The sequence below is a fragment of the Phascolarctos cinereus genome, unplaced genomic scaffold (assembly GCF_003287225.1).
Source record: "Phascolarctos cinereus isolate Bilbo 61053 unplaced genomic scaffold, phaCin_HiC Scaffold_9;HRSCAF=440, whole genome shotgun sequence".
NCBI lineage: Eukaryota > Metazoa > Chordata > Mammalia > Diprotodontia > Phascolarctidae > Phascolarctos > Phascolarctos cinereus.
The window spans coordinates 29,790,214-29,812,949 of record NW_027556402.1 but is presented as its reverse complement, the minus strand read 5'-3'; the positions used below and the strand labels follow the sequence as shown (position 1 = coordinate 29,812,949).

Genomic DNA, 22,736 nt, shown 5'->3' with positions numbered 1-22,736 from the left:
GCCCTGGAGAGGCACTGCCTTCTCTTGGTAAATGGTTTTGGTTTGTTTTTTCTTTTTTTCCTTGCTGGCAATCTCTGTCATGCTTGGAGGTTTGGAAGGTTTCTTCCGAAGCAGTTATTGGTTGCCTTCCCCAGACTGACAGGGTTGGCTGTGGGACTCCTGGAGAGAAAGTTTCCAGTTACCAGGATGGCAAGCCCCTACGTAGGAGGAGGGAGGTAAGTATGCAGAACTGCGGTCACTACTCTTTCTGATTGGCTGTCCAGTGCAGCTGCTTCCTCGGAACAAAAGGTCAAAGAGGACTGCAGAGTGATTATAAGAGCAATAGCCCTGCTGGAAGAGCTGTGTGGACCTCGAGAAGCAGGAGGCTCGATTTTTCAGGAACTCGCCGACTCCCTTGGCTACGAGTTTGCAGCACGCAGCCTCCAGCTGCCAGTCCCAACACAGTCCTTGGGGCTCAGACCCATCTTAGAAGAAATTGCCTGAATTCAGAGACTACCAGATCTGTTACAGAAGAAGCAGTTCCAAGATCCCCTTGTAAATTTTGATACTGCAATGGCTTGTGAAATCATGCCTCTGCAAAGGTATTCATTTTTGTCTTGTTTTATTTTGTCTTACCTGATTAACATGCAAACCATATAACTTTACCAGTTACCTAGCTAATACTGAAGTCATATATTAAGAGTGTGTCTGTGTAAAAAGGTTTTATTTTCCTCCAGACAGTCACAGTGACTAATTTTATTTCTGACTCTCTCATTTGATTACTGGGAAACAGGATTGCTCAACTGTCCTCTTTATTGAATACAGATGAATATAGGAAGAAACAGCAGATAAGTGAATTTTCAGAGTACCTGAGGAAAAGAAAACAAGGAATAGATTCAGCAGGTTTTCAGGAAGACTTTAATTTCCTCATTTGCAATATGGTAAAATAGTAAAAGATGGATATTTAGCTTAAGTGATGCGGAAAAGCTAAAGACCATCTCTTATACTCCTGCACTGAGGACCCTTCCTCTCTAGATTTCATACCTAGGCAATTTTTTTGAAAATCAATATCTATCTTGTGATAAAGAGAAATTGTAGGAGGCCGCCATATGTTATTCTCTTTTGCATAATTCTTCGCGTATTAATGCAAAGAGTGTCTTCCACATGGAAGTGAAATTGTCTTGTTTATTTAGTATGTATTCTGTGTGCATTTAAATGTGTACATGTTGTCTTTCTCAGATATAAGTTCCTTGAGATCAGAAACCATTTGATTTGTATAGCTCTCATGCTCTAGTGCCTACCTCACTACCTGGCACATAATGGAGGATTTTATATTTGACCCTGAAAGCCACTGGATTTTACTGGAGAAAGGGGTGAGATATTCAGACCTGTGCTACAGTGGCAGCTACATGGGGGCTGGAATAAAGTTGGGAGGAACTTGAGGGGGGAATCCCATCCATATTGCTATTCCAATAATCCAGGCATGAAGGGATGAGCTCCTGAACCAAGATGGTGGCAGTGTCAGAGGAGAGAAGAAGTGAGATATGAGAAGTGTTCTGAAGGTAGAATCAACAGGATTTAACAACACTGGTATGGAGTGAAGAGTAAGTGTTGAAGATGACTCCTGGGCTAGTAGCCTGAAATGACTGGAAGGATAGTGGCACCCAACACTAATAGGGAAGATAGGCAGAAAAGGAGGGTTTGAGGGGAAAGATAACAAGCTCAGTTTTAGACACGTTGAGTTTAAAATGTTTGTAGAATATGCAATTGGAGATGTCCAATTGGCAGTTGGAGATAGGAGAATGGAGGTGAGGAGAAATGTAAACAATAGATTAGTAGATCTGGGTATCGTCTGCATAGAGATGGTCATTGAATCCATGAGAGCTGATGAGATCCCCAAGTGAGACAGTATAGAAAGAGAAGCAAAACGGACCCAGGATGGAGACTAGTGGGACAGCCATAGTGAGTGGGAATGGCTGGCCATAGATCCAGCAAAGGAGACTGAGGAGAGGTCAGAAAGGTAGGAAGAGAACCAGGATAAAGCAGTGTCCAGAAAACCTAGAGAGAAGAAAGTATCCAGGTGGAGGTGGGGTGGGGGTAAGTATGAACACTGTCAAGGGCTATAGAGGTCAAAAAAAAGAAGGAGGATTGAGAAAAAAGCCACTAGATATGTCAATTAAGAGATCATTGATGAATTTAAGATCACATGATGCAGACATTTTTCAAACCTCTCCAGCTATCCAGAGATAGCTTTGAAGTGCAACTCTCCAAAACAGGAGTTGTGAGCAAGAGATAAAGCAATTCCAACTATCTCCATAGCCTGAGGCAGAGGTGTCAAGTATGTAATCTTCAGGCTGCATGTAGCCCCCAACACTCCTGAGTACATCCTGGACCAGATTAAATTGTAATTGGGAAATATTTAACAAAGTAAATGAAAAGGCAATAAAACATAAACAATATTAGTATGTTGTTTTCGGAGACATTATGTGGCCTGCAAGGATTCTTATGTATGGTTGGTTAAGTGACTTTGTCTCCATTTCTATTCGAGTTTGACACCACTGGTCTAGGATACTAAGAACTCTAACAAGATAACAATTCAATGAACTAACAGCAGAGAAGGTTATTCCCTAACATGTTCATTCAGTACCTTTTCCCACCACCCACCATGCTTCTGCAGCAGTAGGGCTACACAAGCCAGTCCATTGACTTGCAACGGAACTCAACTGTGCCCCCTCAATAGCACCCCAAACCAATCTGCAAAAAGCTAATGCTTGCTCAGGTTGGTACAGTAGCATAGCAGTGTTCTGTGCTGCAACAGAACTCAGCCAGAGAACTAAGGAACAGAGGGAAGTGAAACAGAACACGTGTGGCACTCTACAAGCCTGAACAAAAGAACCTATTTTCCAACTGCAGCCACTTCTGTTCCCCCAGAAGACACTTAGTGAAGAGACAGAGGACAACGAAATGTGGATTTCTTAGCATACAAGGACACTGAGATGGTTTTGAAGTACAACTTCCAGGGAGAAAAAAAAATCAAATGGAAAGGCGTAAAAAAGGGAGCAATAGGAGGATATGTAGAAAAAAAGATTGAAATTACCAAAGATCTCAGAAGATTAAAAAAACTCAGTTAAAGGCAAACAGAGAGTATAACAATAACAGAAAGCAATCTGGCCTACAGATCCACTAAAAGAGTATAGATATCTATAAATAAATTTTGCCAGACAAAGGAAAATTAATCAACATCTGATGAAGCAGAGTACCATGGGGATTCCCAAGAGATCGTGGAATAACAGTCGGATGTTTCTGAATAGTTTAAAAGAAATAAAATTTGTGAAAGCATAACTTATGGCCTGCGCAGCAGAATAGAAACCATTCAACTTGTGATGATGTATCACCAAAGAAACAACAAAAAAAGAGGATAACTGGTAATACAAAACCAAAGGAAAAGATAATCTGCAAGCAAAAAAAAAAAAATAGCATTAAAAGAAAACATGATTTCCATCCAAGCAAAACATTGGTCTCAAAGATAGGATATATGTAGAGACAACTTCAGTATTTTAGGTCTCCCAAAAGAACACAGCAAGGAAAAAAATCTTGAACACTATAAGCAAAAAAAACCAAACAAACCATAAAAACTATCCAGAACTTCTGAATAGAGAAAATAAAGTGCCAATCTAAAGAATCCAATTATTTCCTCCAGAAGAGCAAAAGAAAACAAAAAATAGAACAAAACAAACAAAAACTATGCTTCGAAGTCCAAGACATCTAGTGATTGAATTTAACAAGCCAATGACAAGCAAGAAATTCTGCAAACAACCAAAAGAAAGACCTTCAGAAATAAAGGTGAGCAAATTCAAATAACATGAGTATTCTGAACTCACTGGAAATCAAAGGATAAAATAGAATGATGTGTTTTAAAGAGCCAAAGAGCTCAAGATGTAACCCAGGGTGACACACCCTGCAAACCTGAACTGAACTTAAAAAAAAACACGGGCATTTAATAAAAAGAGGCATTTGAAGCAATCTTAGGAAGAAAACCAGAATTGAACAAATAATTTACTTTTCAAAAAGCCTAGACAACAGATAGACAAGAAAGTAAACAAATACAACAACCAAGAACAACAACAAAATCACAACAGAGAAATCATTAAAAGATTTCTTTCTTAAAGTACAGAGACAAAAATGAAAACAGAAATCAAGTAGAAGTGATGGTGGAGAAATAGACTCCAAATAACATTAATTAAACCTCACAACACTCCACCTACAGGTGAATCATTTTTTTTAATGGAATAGAATTACAAAACAGGATGGCAAATAAAAGGAAATAGTAGAGGATGAAGATAAAGGAAGGATATGATGTACCTTAATAAAGTCAAAGGCTAACAATGAAGGAAAAATAACTCCCTTAGTCTCTCAACAAGGGAGCCTAGAGGAGAATGGGCAAGGAGGCAAAGGGAGGAAGTTAAGGGGAAAGAAAGAAAGAAATCTTATTTCTTTGCTGGGAAGGTGATATCACTGAAGGATGCTCTTGTGGGGGAAGAGAGATATTCTACAAAGGAAAGTGGGGAACTTACAGTGGGTATAATCTGCCAGGATTTGGTGCTAAGAGAAGGCACCTCAAGAAAAGAGGAATCAGAACTCCCAGGGCCAACTGGCAGAATAGTATGGGGACAGCTATTTCAAGGCAAATGGGGAGAAATGACCATAAGTAAGACAAAGATTAATGATGAACTGCACAATCATGGACAAGAACAACTCCTCCCATGGGGCAATACTCTACCACCTGCAGGAACTGGCATTTCTGAGAATGAGGGAAAACAGAAAAAGGCTGCTAGAGGCAAGATCTACAAGAAAATAACATGGAAACTGAATAGAAGAGGGAACCCAAAGTAGGTACCTTCGAAGATTTAATTCCATGAGGAATACGAAGAAGAAAGATGTATTTAGCTATAAGGGTGATGAATCAAAGAATAAAGGTCTAGAATAGACTGAAAGGGAAGGTAAATAATGAAGAGAATGAGGGGGAATCCTTTTTGAAAAGGTAGGGAAAATAAAAAGCTAACAAATGAAATAAGTTGAAGGGGAGGAGAAGAAGGGGCATTTTGCTTAACTGTTTAACTGAGAGGAAAATAAAGGGGGAGAAGTATTAAATAACTAGAAAAAAGGAAGTAGGAAAAAGGAACTAATAAATCAAGCAAAACTACAGAACAGAGTACAGGAGGAGTGGGCCTGGGCATGAGAGGAAGAGAGATGAGAAGAATAAGGTTGCTATAAAGCAAATTAAGCTAAAATAACCTAAGAGACAAAGTATTTTGTTTACGGGGGGGGGGGGCACGGGAATCCTGATCTGGACCAAAAAAGACACTAATGGAGGAAAATATAAACCTAGCTCTCATAACATTAAGTGTGAATGAATTAAACAATCCAATAAAATAAAAAAATAATAGATTTGCTAAGAAAACAAAACCTGACACTTGCTTACAAAAAACCCCATACATTTAAAAAGAAAGTCACATAGAATAAAAATGAAGAACTGGGAAAAAACTAAGTAATCAGGTAATTAAAAAAAAAAAGGAGGAGTCATAATTATACTACCAGACAAAGCAAAAACAAACATTCACAGCATATAAAGGGATAAATAAGGAAACTACATCATGCTGAAAAGAATCATAGACAACAAACCAATATCGTTGTTGAACTTATATGCTCCAAAAGCCTTAATATATACATCAATAAAGGAAAAAATAACTATTACAAGAAGACATAATGGCAGGAGATTTCATGTCCCTCTCAGTTTTGGATAAGTCTAAGAGAAAGATAAACAAAAGGGAAAATATTGAATTGGGCAAATTACTAGAGAAACCATAGCGAAAAGATTTATGACGTCTTTTTGGTAAGGAAAATATGCATATATATAAATACATATATGTATTTGTCATGACCACATGAAACTTTTACAAATGTTTATCATGTATTAGAGCACCGAGATGTTGCAAATAAAATTGAAAGTGCAGAAACATAAACTTACCCTTTAAAACCATTATGCAATAAAAATGTTAATCTGTTCAGGGAGGACAAACAAAATGCACAGACCCAAATTTAAACTTAATGATGGAATACTAAATAATAGGTGATTCAAAGAACAAATCATAAAAATTAGTAATGATATGAAAAAATTATTATGATGAAACAACATACCATAATTTCTGAGATGCAGCTAAAGAATTTTTCAGGGGAAAAATAAAATCACTACATTTGTACATGAACAAAATAGAAAAAAAATACTACTTAGACACTACATCATTGATTGCGCATCCCTCTTCCTAATAAAATTCATTCTAATATTGGAAGACAACTCTCATGTCTCCCAGTTTTTAAAGAGCATGACCTTTTTCTTGTTGTCTTCTAACAACTCTAGTTCTGCCAACCTACCTTTATGTTACTCAAGCATGGTACTAACCCCAACTCTTCCCAGATTCTCTCTCTTGCTTTCTGTAGGCTGAGGCTATCTCACTTATGTTCTCTCAAGCCATTTCAACAGGTTGGCATGATTGCCAAGAGTAGCAGCTACTATTCTAATTTTCAAGTTCCTAGGTATATCCCTTTAGGAGTATTCTCACCAATACTACAGCTCATGAACTCCCACCTGTATATTGTCCATTTACAAATTATCCACTCATATTCAGTTAATCTAATCTTAACTAACATATTTACTGAAAATACAAAACACTCAATAGTTAAGTAATCTTTAACCATAATTCTCAATTATACTCTTCCTACAATGCAGAAAATTATTGTTAGGGAGAATAAGCATGCACCTAAATCAGGTAGGGGACGTGTCACAAAGGCAACTCACAACTCTGGAACAGTACACTTTGTTTTCCTGTTTCTCTTTTGGGAATCATCCATAAACGAACCTTGATGAGCTTAGCATAGCATGATGAATGTTGGCTAGATATTTCCATTGCTAACCTGAGCTGATCCACAGTGTTCTGGAGTAACACCTCACAACCACAGTAGACAATCTTTTGGGTAGTATTTTTGATTCCCTGCTTCCAAGCTTTTCCTCAGCTCATCTGGACTTCAAAGCTTTTCCTAGTTCAGTTGGACTTATTACTGTGGTATACACCACGTCCAGCTTCAGGCTAAGTTCATACCTTCAGCAGGAGTAATGTTAGGCTCTTTTGGGAAAAGGAAAAGACCTTTAGGCTAAAGTCGGCAAGAAATCTCTCCACTACTATTTCTTTGAAAGATTTTTCTCCTCTTGGCAATATTATGTAGCAATGAAGATAAGTTATCTTCTTCTCAGCAAGAAATCATAATAGGAGGTGAATACATTTTTCTATTCCTTCTTATTTTTTTCAGCAGCCAGTCAAAATAGAATATTTTCTATTCTTGTTCTTCTTAGGAGTAGATGGCCTCTCACTGGCCAACCAACCAATCTACCTGGTAATGTATCAGTGCCTAGAAAAAGTTATCAACTCTCTTTGACACAATTCAAAAAGCTGTTTTTCACCTCTTTCTTCTCTCTGTCTCTGAACTTTTCTTGGTTCAGCAGCTGGGCTCTCTCTGAACAACCATGGTACAGCTTATGGTTGGTAAAACAAATTCTCATCTTCTGTCTATAATCAGATAAATTACATTTGTCCTATAATATGTTCTGGTGTCTAGATTTCCCAGGTTATTAACCTAAAAGTTCACCAATTCTATATGCAGACTATGTTCTCCATTCATTCTAATGTCCTAGAGCTTGTCATATACAAATATATATACAGATATACAAATGAACAATTCCTGTCTTACAATGAAACTTTGAATTAAATTTAATTCAATCACTGCTTGTCTTAGAACTCTGGGGCAGAATTATACCCCAGATAAGTGAACTATCAAGGCAGCCATAACTCAGCAACTGCTTTTCTCAGAGATAGATATTCTCTCAGACAACTGAATTGTCAAGAGACACCCCACATTTACAACATGGTTTCAGACCTCTCACCATTCTGGTTAACGTCCCCTAGATATATACCTTCCTCTAGGTGTTCAAAGGGACAAAGTGACTTTTAAAATAGAAGGTCATAGCACTCAAGGTACACAGTATGACAAGTGTAGATCACAGTAAGACTATTTTCTCCTTTATTCTCAATACAATATTTATACATAAGTATATATCATAAGATTGTTTTTGCTTTTTGGCTACCATGTCTTACTATTGATTCATCTTAAATTTGATTTAATTTATTGAATAAATAAAAGCCATTGTATTTGATAACTAAAAATTACAGATTCTACTATCAATCATGTTTCCCATGTTTCCTTTGATATATATGTATATACATAATATGCATATATATATATATATATATATATATATATACATACATGTGGTTGTAAGACGTTTACAAAAGTGACAAGTTAATGATAGATACAGCTAGTTTTTCTTTAAGAAATCTAAAACTTTGAGAAAATTGGTTGATTCCAACCAAATATTAGTCAACAGTAATTTATTAGTAGATAACATCTGTTGTCTTGGCAGTATAATGTGGGAGGGGGCAAAGTAACTTTGTAGTCTGAAGGCAAGTGAGTGGACCAGTTCTAGTTCAGTGTTTTTTTTCAGCTCTATATCTCTTATCTGTGTTTTTTTCAATTATAGCTTGAGAATGCATTATTCTAAGATCAATCAACAAATATGTATGTACCTGCAGGATGTTATATGCACTATGAAGAATGCAATAATAAGTCTTTTTTTTTGCTGGGAAATTTACAGTTTAATCAGAAATAAGATGAAAAAAACATGTAAAAACAAAAATTGATAGCTATACTATGAGAGTAGTATTGAGTATTAAGTTCTGCAGTAGATTAAGTAATCAGTGCCATCTGTTCAGATATTTTTAAAAAATCTCAATTTCTAATAAATGAAGGACAAAATAATTTTGTTTCTATGAAGTCTAGATTTAATGCAAAAGATTTTAACTTAAAATATTCTGGTGTAAATATTGCTAAAACTATATTTTATTATGATTTTATATTAATTTAATGTTTATTTTAACTATGCCTTTATGGAACCTTTAAATTTCACTAATGTGGACTGAAACTTATCAGAGAAACTTGGCGGGGAAAAGCAAAGTGCCTCGTTACTGTGTTGATCAATGTGCTTTGCTGTTGCTAAAAGAATTGTTCCTATAGTACTTCATACACACACTCATTAATTATTGGCTATTAATCGGTTTTGCCTTCATGATAATGAGCTACAGTTAATTTTATGTTAGTAATTCAGACAGCGCATACACTGTAAAAGTTCTAACAAAATTAAAATACTGTGGTGATTTCTTTTACTGAAATAAAGTAGTTAAATGCTTCCCTTTAACAGTATGATCCTGGTTGAAGTGAAAAGTCCTGCCTCAGTTTCTCTGGAAGAGGTAACTTTCCTTAACTGAGTGATCATTTCCAATTGGAATAACATTTGATCTACTTTAACCTATGCTAAGGTTAGCATCAATGTACCAAAATGAATCCTATTCCACTCATACCATACTTAAACTTTAGCTTTACAAAAGCAGCTATTTTGCTACAAATTAACTTGTTTAAGCAAATAAATAAACTATATACTAATTTCAAATGTATTTTCCTTCCAGTTCTCAAGAAGAAGAAAGACCCATGTCACCTTTTTATTTAAGGTATTTTTTTATTTGTTTGTGGGTTTAGAGGAGCTTAAGGGTTCTTTTAATGTATTTACTCATCCACTTTATGATGTATTCTGAAACTCGGCTACATTAAGACGTAACTATCAGCCTCTGTTATTTTCTGACAGGGAACTTGAAATTTTTCCAACAAACAATTGAAAAGGATAGGAGAAAAATAAACAGATATGTCAGACAATTTTAACTTGAAAATCCCCTAATAATTCTGCTCTTCTCCATTGAACTCATTCTGTTCTATTGCATTGTATCACTATTTTGCAGGATGTAGGGAACTGGCCTCAGAGTTAACAAGACATGGATTTAATTCCTACCCGTGACAGATAGCTGTGTGGCTTGGGCAAATCACTCACCCCTTTGGTCACAGGCAACTCAGTAATGCTATAAGTTACAGAGTCAAGTCAATGACAAGTCAACAAACCTTGAAGTGTCTGAAGTCTTTAAAAGACTTTGATCAGTATATGTGGTAACCTGAATTGAGTAAGATTGAGCTTTCAGACAAGTGAAGCCAATAATCATTTATTAAGAGCCAGGCACTGAGCTAAACTCTGGGGATACAAAGAAAGGCAAACACATTCTGTGCTCTCAAAGACCTCACAATCTAATGAGAGACAGCATGCAAACAGCTATGCACAAACAGGATAAATTGGAGATAATCTCAGGAGGAAGAAACTAGTATGGGTGGGGGGGAAGCAGGGGTCAGGAAAGGCTTATTATAGTAAAGGGTAGAAAGCTGGGATTGAAGGAAGCCAGGGAAGCCAAGCTGGAGATGAGAAGGGAAAGAATTCCAAGAATAGGAGACAGCCCGTGAAAATGCCCAGAGTTAGGAGATAGTGCAGCATCCTATGGAAGAAACAGCCAAAAGGCCATTCAGACTACATAGATGTAAGGAAACTGAAAGTGTACGAAGGGGCCAGGTTGTGAAGCGCTTTAAAAGCCAAGCAGAGGATTGTATATTTGATAACAGAGTCATTAATTGAATAGGATTCTGATATGGTCAGATCTATGCTTTAGAAAGATCGTTTTTGACAGCTTGAGTGGATGATAGACTGGAGTGAGGAGATACTTGAAAAAGGGAGACCAGCCAGAAGGCTCTTGCAATAGGTCAAGCATGAGGTGATGAGGGCCTGGACCAGGATGCTGGCACTCTCACAGGGGGAAGGTGGAACATGTCATATGAGAGATGTTGTGAAGATAAAATTAATAGGCTTGGCAACAGATTGAGTATGGAGAGAGAGAATGAGGAAATGAGGATGACCGTTAGGTTGTGAGCCTGGGTGAGTGGGAGGATGGTGGCACCCTTGAGCGACAGAGAGGTCTGGGACATGATGAGATTACGATGTCTAGGGTACATCCAGTTCAAGATGTCCAATAGACAGTTGGAGATGGAAGATTCGAGGTCAAGAGACAGGTTAGAGGTTAGAGATGATCATTGAATCCATGGGAGCTGATGAGATCACCAAATGAAATAGTATAGAGGGAGAAGAGAAGAGGGACCAGAACATAACTGAGAGGGAGACCCACTATAAGTGGGCAGGAGGTGGATGAAAATAAAGCTAAGGGGACCAAGAAAAAGAAGTCAGATGGGTCAGAGGAGAACCAGGAGAGAGAGAGAGAGTAATGTCATAAAAACCTACCCGGAAAAGAGTATCAAAGACAAGAAGGCAAACAGCATTGTCAAAGGCTGCAGAAAGGCCATGAATGATGAAGATTAAGAAAAGAACACTACATTTAGCAATTAAACAATCATTAGTAACTTTGGAAAGGAGTTTCAGTTGAATGATGAGGTAGGAAGCCAGACTGCAGTTAAGAAAAGAGTAAGAAGGAAAAACCATTTGTAGATGGCCTTCTCAAGGAGTTTAGCCACAAACTGGAGGAGATGTGTAGAATGATAGCTAGCAGAGATAGATGGGATTAGGAAGACATGGGAATGTTTTTAGGCAAGAGAGAGGCAGAGATTGAAGATCAGTGAAAGAACAGTGATGAGATAGCAGGCAATCTGCTGGAGAATATTGGATGGAGTGTGATCCCTTGTACATGTAGAAGGGTTGGCGATGGCCAGGAAAAAGGCTGCCTCTTTATTTGAGACAGTGGTAGAGGAAGAGACAGTGGTGAAAGGCTTCTGAGAAATGTGAGATAAGGAGGGAAAAGAGGGAGCTTTCAGTGAATGACCTCAATTTTTTTTCTGCTGATTTGAGGCAAGTTTCTCAGGTAAGTAGGAGAGAGGAAGCTATGTGAGCTTTTAAAAGGAATGAAAAGGTTTGGAAAAGTCGTTGTGGTGAATGGGATAATGAATCCATCAGAGAGGTATAAAAGGCTCACCCTACTGCAGTGAGAACCCAGCTGAGATATAAAACATGAATTTGTAGTGGATCTGGTCAGTAGGGTTTCATTATTTTCTCCAGCTCTGTTCAGCACTATGTGAGGGGGAGTGAAGGCACTGAGTGATGGGTGTAGTCCAAAACTGAAGCTTAGCACAGCCAAGATCAATGTTAGGATAAAGGGGCAAAGGGACTCAAGAGTATTCCAACCCCCCCCCCCCGCCGTCCCAACCAGTAAGTCAAAGGGCATGAGTGGAATGTGCAACCAGTCCTGGCCAGGGAAGTTGTGACATAAGGAGGGAGTGTAAGAAAATGGAAGGAGAAAGGAAAAGGTTTAAGATAAAAGCAAGTTTATTAAACAGGCATTCCAAAGACTATAGGGGAAGTGGTGAGCTGGTCAAGCACTTGAGGTTGGGGGAGGCTTGGGTTCATGGGGATGGTAATAAGGAAGTGGTTAATGGGGGTTGGAGAATGGTGTTTGACCAGTGACAACCAAGGCTTCAGAATCACTGAGATGGGGAGAATGTGATGGATTAGGAATCTGCAAGCTGTAGAATGTGTTTGGGTAGGATATCATCATCCCAACTCAGGGTAAAATCCTCCCAGGGAGGGAGAGGTTGGGGAAGGCTGGGACAGGGTAGAGGTGGAGTCATGGAAAATGCTGGGAGAGTGTACAATGGAATGGCTAACCAGGAAGACTAGGATGCTGGGAAGCTCCCCTCTTTCTCTGGCAGGCACTTTCCTTCTTACCCAGCAGGATCAGGCAAGGTGACAGAGGCAAAGGAGGTACGGATCTGCATTACTAGAGGGAATTTTCTCATTTCAAATTCCCTTTACCAATAAAATCACAGGTTTGTCTTCCTTCCCCCTCCCCAAGAAAAGCCTATGCTATGCTATATGAATATATGTATATCTGATCACCAGAAGACTGGTCATCAGTTGATGAAAAGGGGTGGGAGGAAATATATCGACTCATGAAGACTTCCTGCTAAGGCATAGAGGTTACATACAAATTGGTTACTTATAGAGCATGGTAATCTGCAGTGGTAGATAATCCATTCCATTAGAGTCATAATCTTTTGAAGTATTAGAGAATATATATTTGTATATTCACAGCAAATATACATTATAAATTATGTCTATGGTCATAGATTTATAGTGGAAGATGTCACAAAGGTCATCTTTTTGAACCTCATTTTGCATTGGAGGAAACTGGTACTTGGCCAGGGTCAGATACAGAGTAGGCCTCTGACTCCACATTCATTGCACCAGGCCCGTGTCTGTCACCTAGAAGAGGCCACTGCTTTGGAGAGTAACTTAGAAAATGAATAAATATGCAACAACTGAATATGCCATAATAAGCAAGTGTAGAATTATTTTTCAGAAGCCCACATTATCAGTATTGCATAGCTCAAGCTAGTGGAAATCATGTTTTCCAGGCCTTATCCCTGCATTGAGTAAAGAGTGACAATGTTGCCCGATATTATGCCAGAGCCTTCCTTTACCTCCGGTTCCATCTTCTGCATGCACTTCCTGGCCACTGACTCCTCTCTTGCCAACGTGACCTTCTATCTACCATGTGCATGCCTAAGTGCTTGCATTCTTTGTTGCTCATTAGAATGTGGCCTTCTTAAGAACAGAGACTGCTTCCCCCCTTATCACCAGGCTTACCGCAACGACTGACTAAACCACAAGATTGAAATTCAAGGTTTTTTAATTTATTTTTCTTTAGAGTCATGCCCTAAAAAGTTTTAAAATATAAACAAGAGTGAAATAGGGAAACGAAAGACATGGCTGAATTTTCTCATTTTATTTTTCCATGTAAATGATATTATTATTGGTAATATAACAATTTGCTGCTAATTTCTCCCTTTGTTTCCCTGTGCTCAGCTTCATTTTTTTGTTTCTATTTTGCGTGTGATACACAGTGATACCTTTGTCATTTAAGCTTGTCAGGAGACCAGTTTCACCATCCAATTGTACCATCCATTAATAAGTCAGAATTCTGTTAAAGAGTACCTCACTCAGCTCAGTACTTTATTTTCAGATGCAAATCGTCTTTCAGCAACTTGTAGCCTATTGCATTGTTTCTTTGTGACGGGATAATCACTTTGTGACATCTGAGGTTGCTTCTGAGGTTTGAGACACCTCTGTGGTCCAATTGATTTAGACTGATTTTCTGCCAGTTAGCCTGGTCTCGATTGGGAGCTATAATTAGAGAGCATATAAGGCTATATTTCTGGATGCATATAGACTTGTATTTATTCTGCAATACAATGTGGTAATTTTATACTGATGACTGTTAGATATTTGGTAGATATTAAGCCATTTAGCATACTTTGGCACTGGTAACTAATAGGAACCGGTCCTGTTGGTCACAGTGGAATCATAATAAGTAAGAATCATTTTATGAAAGAGCAAAATGAGGCCCAGAAAGGTTGACCAAGTTCACAGGTGACAGCGAGAATAAGGAGGAATGGACAGATGAATACTGGGGGCAGCATGGTACAACAGAAAACAAACAAACAAAACCAACCCTGAACTTGGAGACATAGCACATGGTTGCATACTTGGGTAAATCAGTTAATGTCTCTGCGATTGATTTTGTATTTGTGAAAGTAGGAGGATAGACTAGATAACTTCTAACTCTTGCGCTTTGATTATATAATTCTATTGTAGTAAACTTACTCCCTGACTCATTCTCTTAACTTATGCCGTCATTAGCACATTTGATCCCCAGAAGAGTGGCTGATACTATTCTCCAGATACTAGAGCCAACCTTGTGGTTAGCTACTCTTACTGCTGAGTCCCCATCAATGTACTGACCACCAACAAATCAGCCACTGACCCAATGAACTTTTAATAAAGGCATTTACTCAAAAGGAAAAACAAATAATTACACATTCTTCTCCATAAACCAGGGGTACACTCTACCAAAAACGAACATAGTGCCCCTGGAGAAATAACTCAAACTAAATTACTATGGTAGTGAGGGCATATGTGTGAAGAACATGTGCTCAAAACAATCTGTGTTTACAGAATTGTGGACCTTGCTTTAACGTCTTTTCTTTTTCTTGGGGACAGTCACCACAAAGTTCACTGATAGGTCTGGTATCTATTTTGGATGGGTGGATTTGATACTGGGCTAAACTGCTCCACAAATGGGCTAGGCCCCTCTTCTCTTGGGCTGGACCTCTTCACTGCTTGGGTAGTGCCATGCTCTTTCAGAAAGGGCAGAAACTCCAGGATTTGAAGAAGCTTCTCCAGTCCTGTTCCCTGGGCTGGGCTATAGGGTGATTTAGTAAAGCACATGACATTGTAGAGAAGCATAGCCTGATTCAACCAGTTCATCCAGGCAGCAGGTGGTATTGCAGAGTTGTGAACTCTTTCACCAACCAGTTCTTGAAGGCGAGAAGGTGGCAGTTCAGAGAGTTATATCTCTTGACTTCCACCAAATTTTAAAGGCTCTCTCTCTTTTTTTAACCAACTTTCCTGTTTTAGGGTTGGGTCCCCTCATGAGAGAGCTTACTCTAACTTATATTAGAGTATATTTACCAAGTCCTCATCCATATGGGTTAGGACATAAGCAGTTAATGTATATTTGCCTAATGATCATTTTTAAAGTTATCTGATTGGTCTTGGGCAAATTAGCAACTAGAAAACAAGGCATTGAAGTAATGTTTACCTCAGGTAAGCGCCTTGTCTCTGTGGGCTCTACTTTTAGTTGTTGTTGTTTTTAATGTACACTTTTCACATTTGAATTTGTCTTTGTTCCTTTTGATCGAGAAAACTGCCAAATTCTGAATGAGCCATAACCTTATGCTATCAGTGGGCAGAACTTGGTAACTCATTAGATAGGAAAAGAATCAAATGGAACCCCAAGATTCCGAACATTAGAGACAAGGTAGATACAGAGGTACCATTGATAGAAATTGTGAAGTCAAAAGGAGTCGATGTAAAGAAAAGATAATGAGCTTAATTTTGGACACGTTGAGTTTGAACTGTCAATGCAGATGCTCTGGAATTGGTTGAGGTATTTGTACAGATTTCAGAAGAAAGGTCGGGGCTTGAGATATAGATCTAAAAAGCATCTAATTAGTTATGGGAGCGAATGAGGTCATTAAATGAAAGAGGATAAAGAGAGAAGAAAAGAGGGCTGAGTACAGAACTTTGGGGAGTAATGAAAGTAGAACAATTGAAAGTATAGTAAACATAAGAAATAAAAAGAAATTTTGACACCAGTCTAACATAATGGTAGAAAAGCGTAGGTTATTTAAGTGCATATAACCTTAAAGTTTCAGAAACACAGAATTTGAGAGTTGGAAGAGATCTCAGTGATCATTTGGTCACCCATATATAGAAAGAGTCTACATTATAACATATGTGACAAGTGGGTATCTGGCTTGAAGATCTCCAAAGAAGAGAACCCACTACCTTTCTAATTAGTCCATCCCACTTTAGGAAAAGTCTATTGTTAACAGGTTTTTCTTGACATTCAGCTTGGGACAAAACACAAGTGTAATCTATCCATGTGATAGCTCTTCAAATGCCTAAAGAAAATTTAAAGACCTAAGTCCTCTCCAGATGAAAAGTTTCCAGTTCCTTCAATTAATTCTTAAATCACATGAATTCAAGATCCTTCACTATCTTAATTGTCTTCCTCTGGACATTCTTGAGCTTTAAACCATGGTGCCCAGAACTGAACATAGTACTCCAGATGAAGTCTGATGAAGACAGAATACAGTGAAATTCTCACCTCCGTATTCTTAATGAAGTTCAAGGTTTCATTAACTTTTTTGTCTGTCATATAAAGCTGCTGATTTATATCGAGCTTGCAGCCCCACTAAATCCCCCACAACTTTTCCAGAGCAACTTCCATTTAACCCTGCCCTTACATTACATTTATCTTTAATTAAATTAAATTAAATTAATTAAACATTGCATTTATCCATAATTAGTTTAATTTTTTTACATTCAACCCACTCCTTTGAATCCTAACTCTGGCATCCAGCTATCCAGGGAAAACTATTGCTATCCCTTCCAACTTTTTATTATCTACAAATTTGATGCTTTTACCCAGTTCAGCTTTTAAGTTTTACCCAGCTACAAATGTTAAATGACACAGGGATACTTTGGGGTGCTCTACTAGAGAATTCCTGTCATATTGGCATTGAACCATTACCAAGTACTCTGAATTTCAGGTGTTCAACCAAATCTGAATACATCTAAACCTATTCTAATCCAATTTGCATTTTTCCATGTTTTCCAAAATAATAGCATAAGATCCCTTATCAAAAACTTTTGCTAAAATATAGATTAAACTATATCTATAGCATTCCCCAGATCTACTTGTTTAGTAATCCTATCAAAAAAAGGAAATGAGGTTAATCTGGCATGATGTGTTCTTGAGGAAGCCATACTTGAGGAAGATTGGGAAATGCTTAGGGGAATTTGTAGGTAACAGGGAAGGAAACAATAGAGAGGGATAGATTGAAGATTAGAGAGAGTGAAAGGTAGAGCCAAGATGGTGGAATAGCAGGAAGAAGTACACCCAAAGTCCTCTAAACAGATCTAGAAAATGTACCAAATCCTGTTGGAGAAATACAAGGTAAAAAAACCAATGAATCGTTTTTCAGCCCAGGAAGACAGAGAGGACTTTGGAAGTGAGGGTGAAGTCTGGTGAGGAACTTGTACTATTCTAACATAGGGATAGGACCCTATGCACCAGGGCAAGAAGAGGTTCCAGACCCCTACTGGGACCCTTCATGCAGAATGAAGAGGAATATGCCAACTTGCAGTTTTGTTGCCCACTCCCCAATGCCAGGTCACAGATCTACAGTGTGCTATCTAGGGACCTGTGCCCAGAGCTGGCATATGAAGCAAGTGCAGAAGCAAGCAGCAGCTGCGTGATTCTTACCCCAGGAGTAGAGTGGGATCTCAGTTTTAGCGTCTAGCTCAGTCTGAAGACCACAGAGGAGTAACTAGGACTGCATTTCTGTCATTCTGAACCAGTACAGATTCCCAGTTGGTTAGTAGTAGCTGAAAGCAACAGTCTACTGTTGCTCAGCTCTTAACTCAGGTTAGGCATTTGCAGAGCTCAGCCCAGGCAGGCAGTGACCAGATTTTTCCCTCCATCAGATCATTTGGGAACACTGAAAGCTTTCCAGTCCCCAGCCTGATCTATCCCCAAGATCCTAGAATAACAGAACACTCAATATTTAAAAAAAAAAAAAAGCAAAAACACACAAGCAAAACAACAAAAACAGTAGCAGGACCGGAGCTACCTTCACTCCAAAAGAGCTCAGAGCTAGGCCAGACATCAAGTCTGAAGTCAAGAAGCAGACTGGAAGAATGGGCGAACAAAAAGAGTAGTCCTACCACAAAGAGCTATTATGGTTCCAGGGATGCTCAATATCCGAACCAAGAAAAGAATGACTTTAAAACATCTGTGAGCAAAGCTGCAAAGAAAAAATACAGTTTAGGAATAAATTCAGTTCTGTGGAAGCGATAAAGCAGGAGTTTTTTTAAGTTTAAAATGTTTTCATTAATGAAATGAGAGTACTTGAGGAGGAAAGTTGGAAAAGAAATAAGAATTATAGAAGAAAAGTTGGAAAGTGAATTAATAGCTCAGCACAAGAGATATAAAATCTTTACAAAATCTTACAAAAACAACAAATTCCCTGAAAATTAGAGTAGACCAGACAGAAACCAGTAACTCCATGGACAACAAGAAATATTAAAAAGAGTCAAAAGACTGAAAAAATAGAAGAAAATGGATGGTATCTCCAAACAAAAACAGTTGACCTGGAAAACCAATTGATGAGAAAATTTTATGTATCACTGGAATGCCTGAGTGCCACAATTTAAAAAGAACCTAGACATTCTATTTTGAGAAATCTTAGAAGAAAACTGTCCAGATTTCTTAGAGCAAGAAGGCAAAAGAATACATTGGTCATCTCTTGAAAGAAATCCCAAAATGAAAACTCCTATGAATATTATAGCTAAAATCTAGAGCTTATAGATCAAATAAAATATACTGCCAAAAAGAAGGAATTTAAGAACCAACGAGGCAGTCAAGATTATACAAGATTTAGCAGCTACCAGTATCATGGAGTGGAGAGCTTGGAATGATATTTTGGAAGTCAAAAGATCAAGTCATATAGGTAAGAAAAACTAACCCAGTAAAACTGAATGCGATCCTATGGGGGGAAATGGATTTTTAAGAAATAAAGGATTTCCAAGTCCTCTTAATGAAAAGACCAGAGCTGCATAGAAACTTTAAAGTTTAACCACAAGAGTCCAGAGAAACATAAAACAGAACAAATAGTCTTAAGGGATTAAAAAAGGATAACTTGCTTACATTCTAATAGGGTATTTGCTGAACTCTATCGTCATCAGGAGTCGTGGAAGGAATGCAATAAGATAAGGCCTGGGAGTGGTTCTGTTATATTTTGATGATCTCATGAAAAGAATGGGGAGGGAAACAATAATATACTGGGGAAAAGGGGGAACAGAAGAGAAAGAAAAGTTAGGCAGAGCTATCTTACTTGCTGCCAGAAAGATTAAAATGGAAATAGGAAATGTTTAATATGAACAATGTTAATTTGTGCTTTTCTAAGTCAGTATGTGTCCCTCAGGAATTTATTTCTATTTGAGTCTGACAGTGCTTTTCTATAGGAAGCCTTTCCCAAATCCTCTTAATTCTAGTGCCTTCCCTGTTAATTATTTCCTATTTATCCTGTATAAAGCTTATTTGTACATAGTTTATACATATAGAAATCAGAGATGTGCAAATTTAGAGACATCTTCACTCTGTGATAGAGCCTTCTGAGTTCATATTGGTCTGATAAGACACACTGTACTTGACCCTAACATAATGATGTTATTCTGGCCCTCTTCAAGAACAAAAGACAACCATCAACCGATCAACATATTTGTTTGCTTGTTGTCTCCTTCAATGGACTTCAAGTTCCTGGAGGGCAAGGACTGTCTTTGCCTCTTTTTGTATTCCCAGCACTTAACATAGTGACTGGCATACAGTGGCACTTAATAAATGCTTATTGACTATCATGCATTTTCATCCGTGTATGCAACATCTCACCTCTTTAGCCAGGAATGACTTTAACCACTAGTATGTTATTTGTATCCTCAGTACTTAGCACAGTGCTTTGCACATAATAAACTCTTAATAAATGTGTTTTCTTTCATTCATTCATCTGCTTCTGAAAGGTCCAGAATTCTCCTGATTAGGGAATCCTGTACTTCCTTCATAACCATGAGGTATTCTTGATACCAAAGGAAGAGGCCAAGGAGCTCCAGAATGATTATAGATAGTAGTTTAACCAATTTAGATTACTTACATTTGGGACAGTATGATGGATTCCTGCCAAGATATTAATTATCCTCAGTCTGGGGCAGTGCCCAGGCCAATCAGTGAATCCTGCCTCCCCCCCAAAAAAAAATCCCCGTGGTAATTATAGAAAACAAAGGGAAGAGGAGCTAGAGAGTGCATCACTACTGATTGGTGGACATTTTTGGTTTTCTGCTAAGTAATGAGCTTGGGCATTAAGCCAATGTTATGTCCAAATATAAGTTTGTATATTGATCATGTATGGGTTACTTACTTCACAATATTCTTGTTATGGCTTTCATAGGTCATAATATCTAAGTTATGACTTTTAACAGGTCACCATATTCAGGCATCTACCTTTCACACAGTGTAAGTTTTATGGCTTTTCACTTATTACTGTATTTTATGGCTTTTCTTCCTCAATCAGTACTACAATTCTAAGAGACCACAATCATTACTAAAGCTTTAAGAGCCAAGTTGAATATTAAAGGAGAAAAAAATTGTGCTCACAGTTTGGAGTTCAGTTAAGAAATGACTATATTCTTCCTACGGAATCAGACAAATATGTACATTTTGATCTGTGATCCAATCAGTTGAAAAAAATGGCTTGATGTGAGAAAATGTGCATGTGTTATCTGTGATCTATGAGGATATAGAATAAATCTATGGATATCTCCTATGCATTAACTCATTTTATGCATTTTTTTTCCTGGCCAGAACCTAGAGCCAGACAGAAAATTTAAACTTTTATTGCTTCTTTTACCCTAGGGCATAGGACACTTGAACATTTTCAGTTATTAACACTTGCTCTAGAAGAGGTGAGAGAAGGCAATTAAAGAAATAATAGAGATGAGCACCTTTTTTTTACCCCCTCAATCTTGGTCCTGTCCCTACCTTCCACTTTCCCCCAAGACATGAAAGAAACATTGGAGAGACAGATCCCCAGCCACACTGGCCCACACCAGCTCCTATGGATTCCATGTGGGACACACCTGCCATGCAGAGCCTAAAGCTAGATATCCATACTGCCTCCAAAAGCAGATAGACCAAGAGTCCCAGCTGAGATCAGAAATGCAAACCATGAAACATGACCTCTTGCTTATTACCATGATGGATGAATTGGCCAGATACACCAGAGAGATTAATAACATGAGCTTAAAAACAAACCTGAAACTCATGTGAAAGCATGATGAGGTCAATTAGCCAAAGTTAAATTGAGTCTTAAACATTGTTTTTTAGATACTGCAGAATTTTCTTTCTGGGTGACAGCCATGATCTCACTTATTTGGAAGTATTATTCCGACCCTGTGACTGTGCTACTAAGTAAATGGATAGCTCCACTGGAAAAGTAGTGGCATTTCCTACTGGAGTAGTAGGTGGCATTGGAACCACTTGTTGGCTTGTTGTCTGCCACAAGCTGTGGATATTATGCTGCACGATTTTAGCTGAAAAGGAAAATAAATAAGTTCCAGAACTTTACATTACCATCAGAAATAAAAATCAGGTTTAAATTTTTTTTCACTTAAAATATATTTATATTGGAAATTTAGATATACCAAGTTTGAGAAGAAATTATTTATGTATATAATTGAACCAGAAAAATTTTGGTCTTAATATACATATACACCAGTCAGCCTTATGCTAGTTTATTTTGTTTAGTAAGAAATGCATAAAATCCTGGTAGCATTTATGTAACACTACATGTACGTTAGAAATAATTTTTTTTGCCCCTACTGTCAGTTAGAAAGGTAGATGTTCTTAAGCTGTCATAAAAACACTCTAAAATAACACCTCAAAATCTAATTTACTAAGGAAATCTTAATAACAACAATAAATTATAATTTATCATATTTATATTCATTATAATGGTAAATAATTTTTATATTTATGTACTTATAATGATAATTTATTATGTTTTATATATGTTATATTTGTTACAAGTAACTTATTATCCTTTATATACTTTGTTATATTTATTATAATGATAAATGGTTAATTATATTTTATATGCTTTATTATATTTATTATAATGATATACATATGATTATACTTTATTACATTGATAAATAATTTATTATGTTTTATATATTATATTTATTGTAATGATAAATAATTTGTTATGTGTATTATAATAATAAATCTTAGTAATATCAGTACTAAATAAAAGAATTCGTGGAGAAGAGACAGTAAGAATGGACATCTTGCTTGTGAAAACTATCTTAAGTGTAATTTTATAAAAATCTTATAGAGAGAAGTTTGTAAAGAGATTCCATGAAGAGTATGTGAGGAACTTATAAGTACAATGTGTTTTGGAAAGACTTTTCTGTGATTACTGAAGAGAAGAAAAAAATAGAAAAGAACTGATCTTGAGAAGTAGTAAGCAGAGTCTTA

At 37.4% G+C, this 22,736-nt stretch overlaps 1 protein-coding gene across 1 annotated transcript in view; it reads left to right on the top strand.

Moving 5' to 3' along the window:
• The first annotated feature begins 299 nt into the window (after positions 1-299).
• The window catches only part of FAM13A (family with sequence similarity 13 member A), a 102,619-nt gene continuing 80,182 nt past the window's right edge, over positions 300-22,736 (top strand). Inside the window, 2 exon segments of the mRNA XM_020988305.2 lie at positions 300-581; positions 9,612-9,653. Of these exon segments, the coding sequence (XP_020843964.1) occupies positions 553-581; positions 9,612-9,653 (71 nt within the window). The 5' untranslated portion in view covers positions 300-552.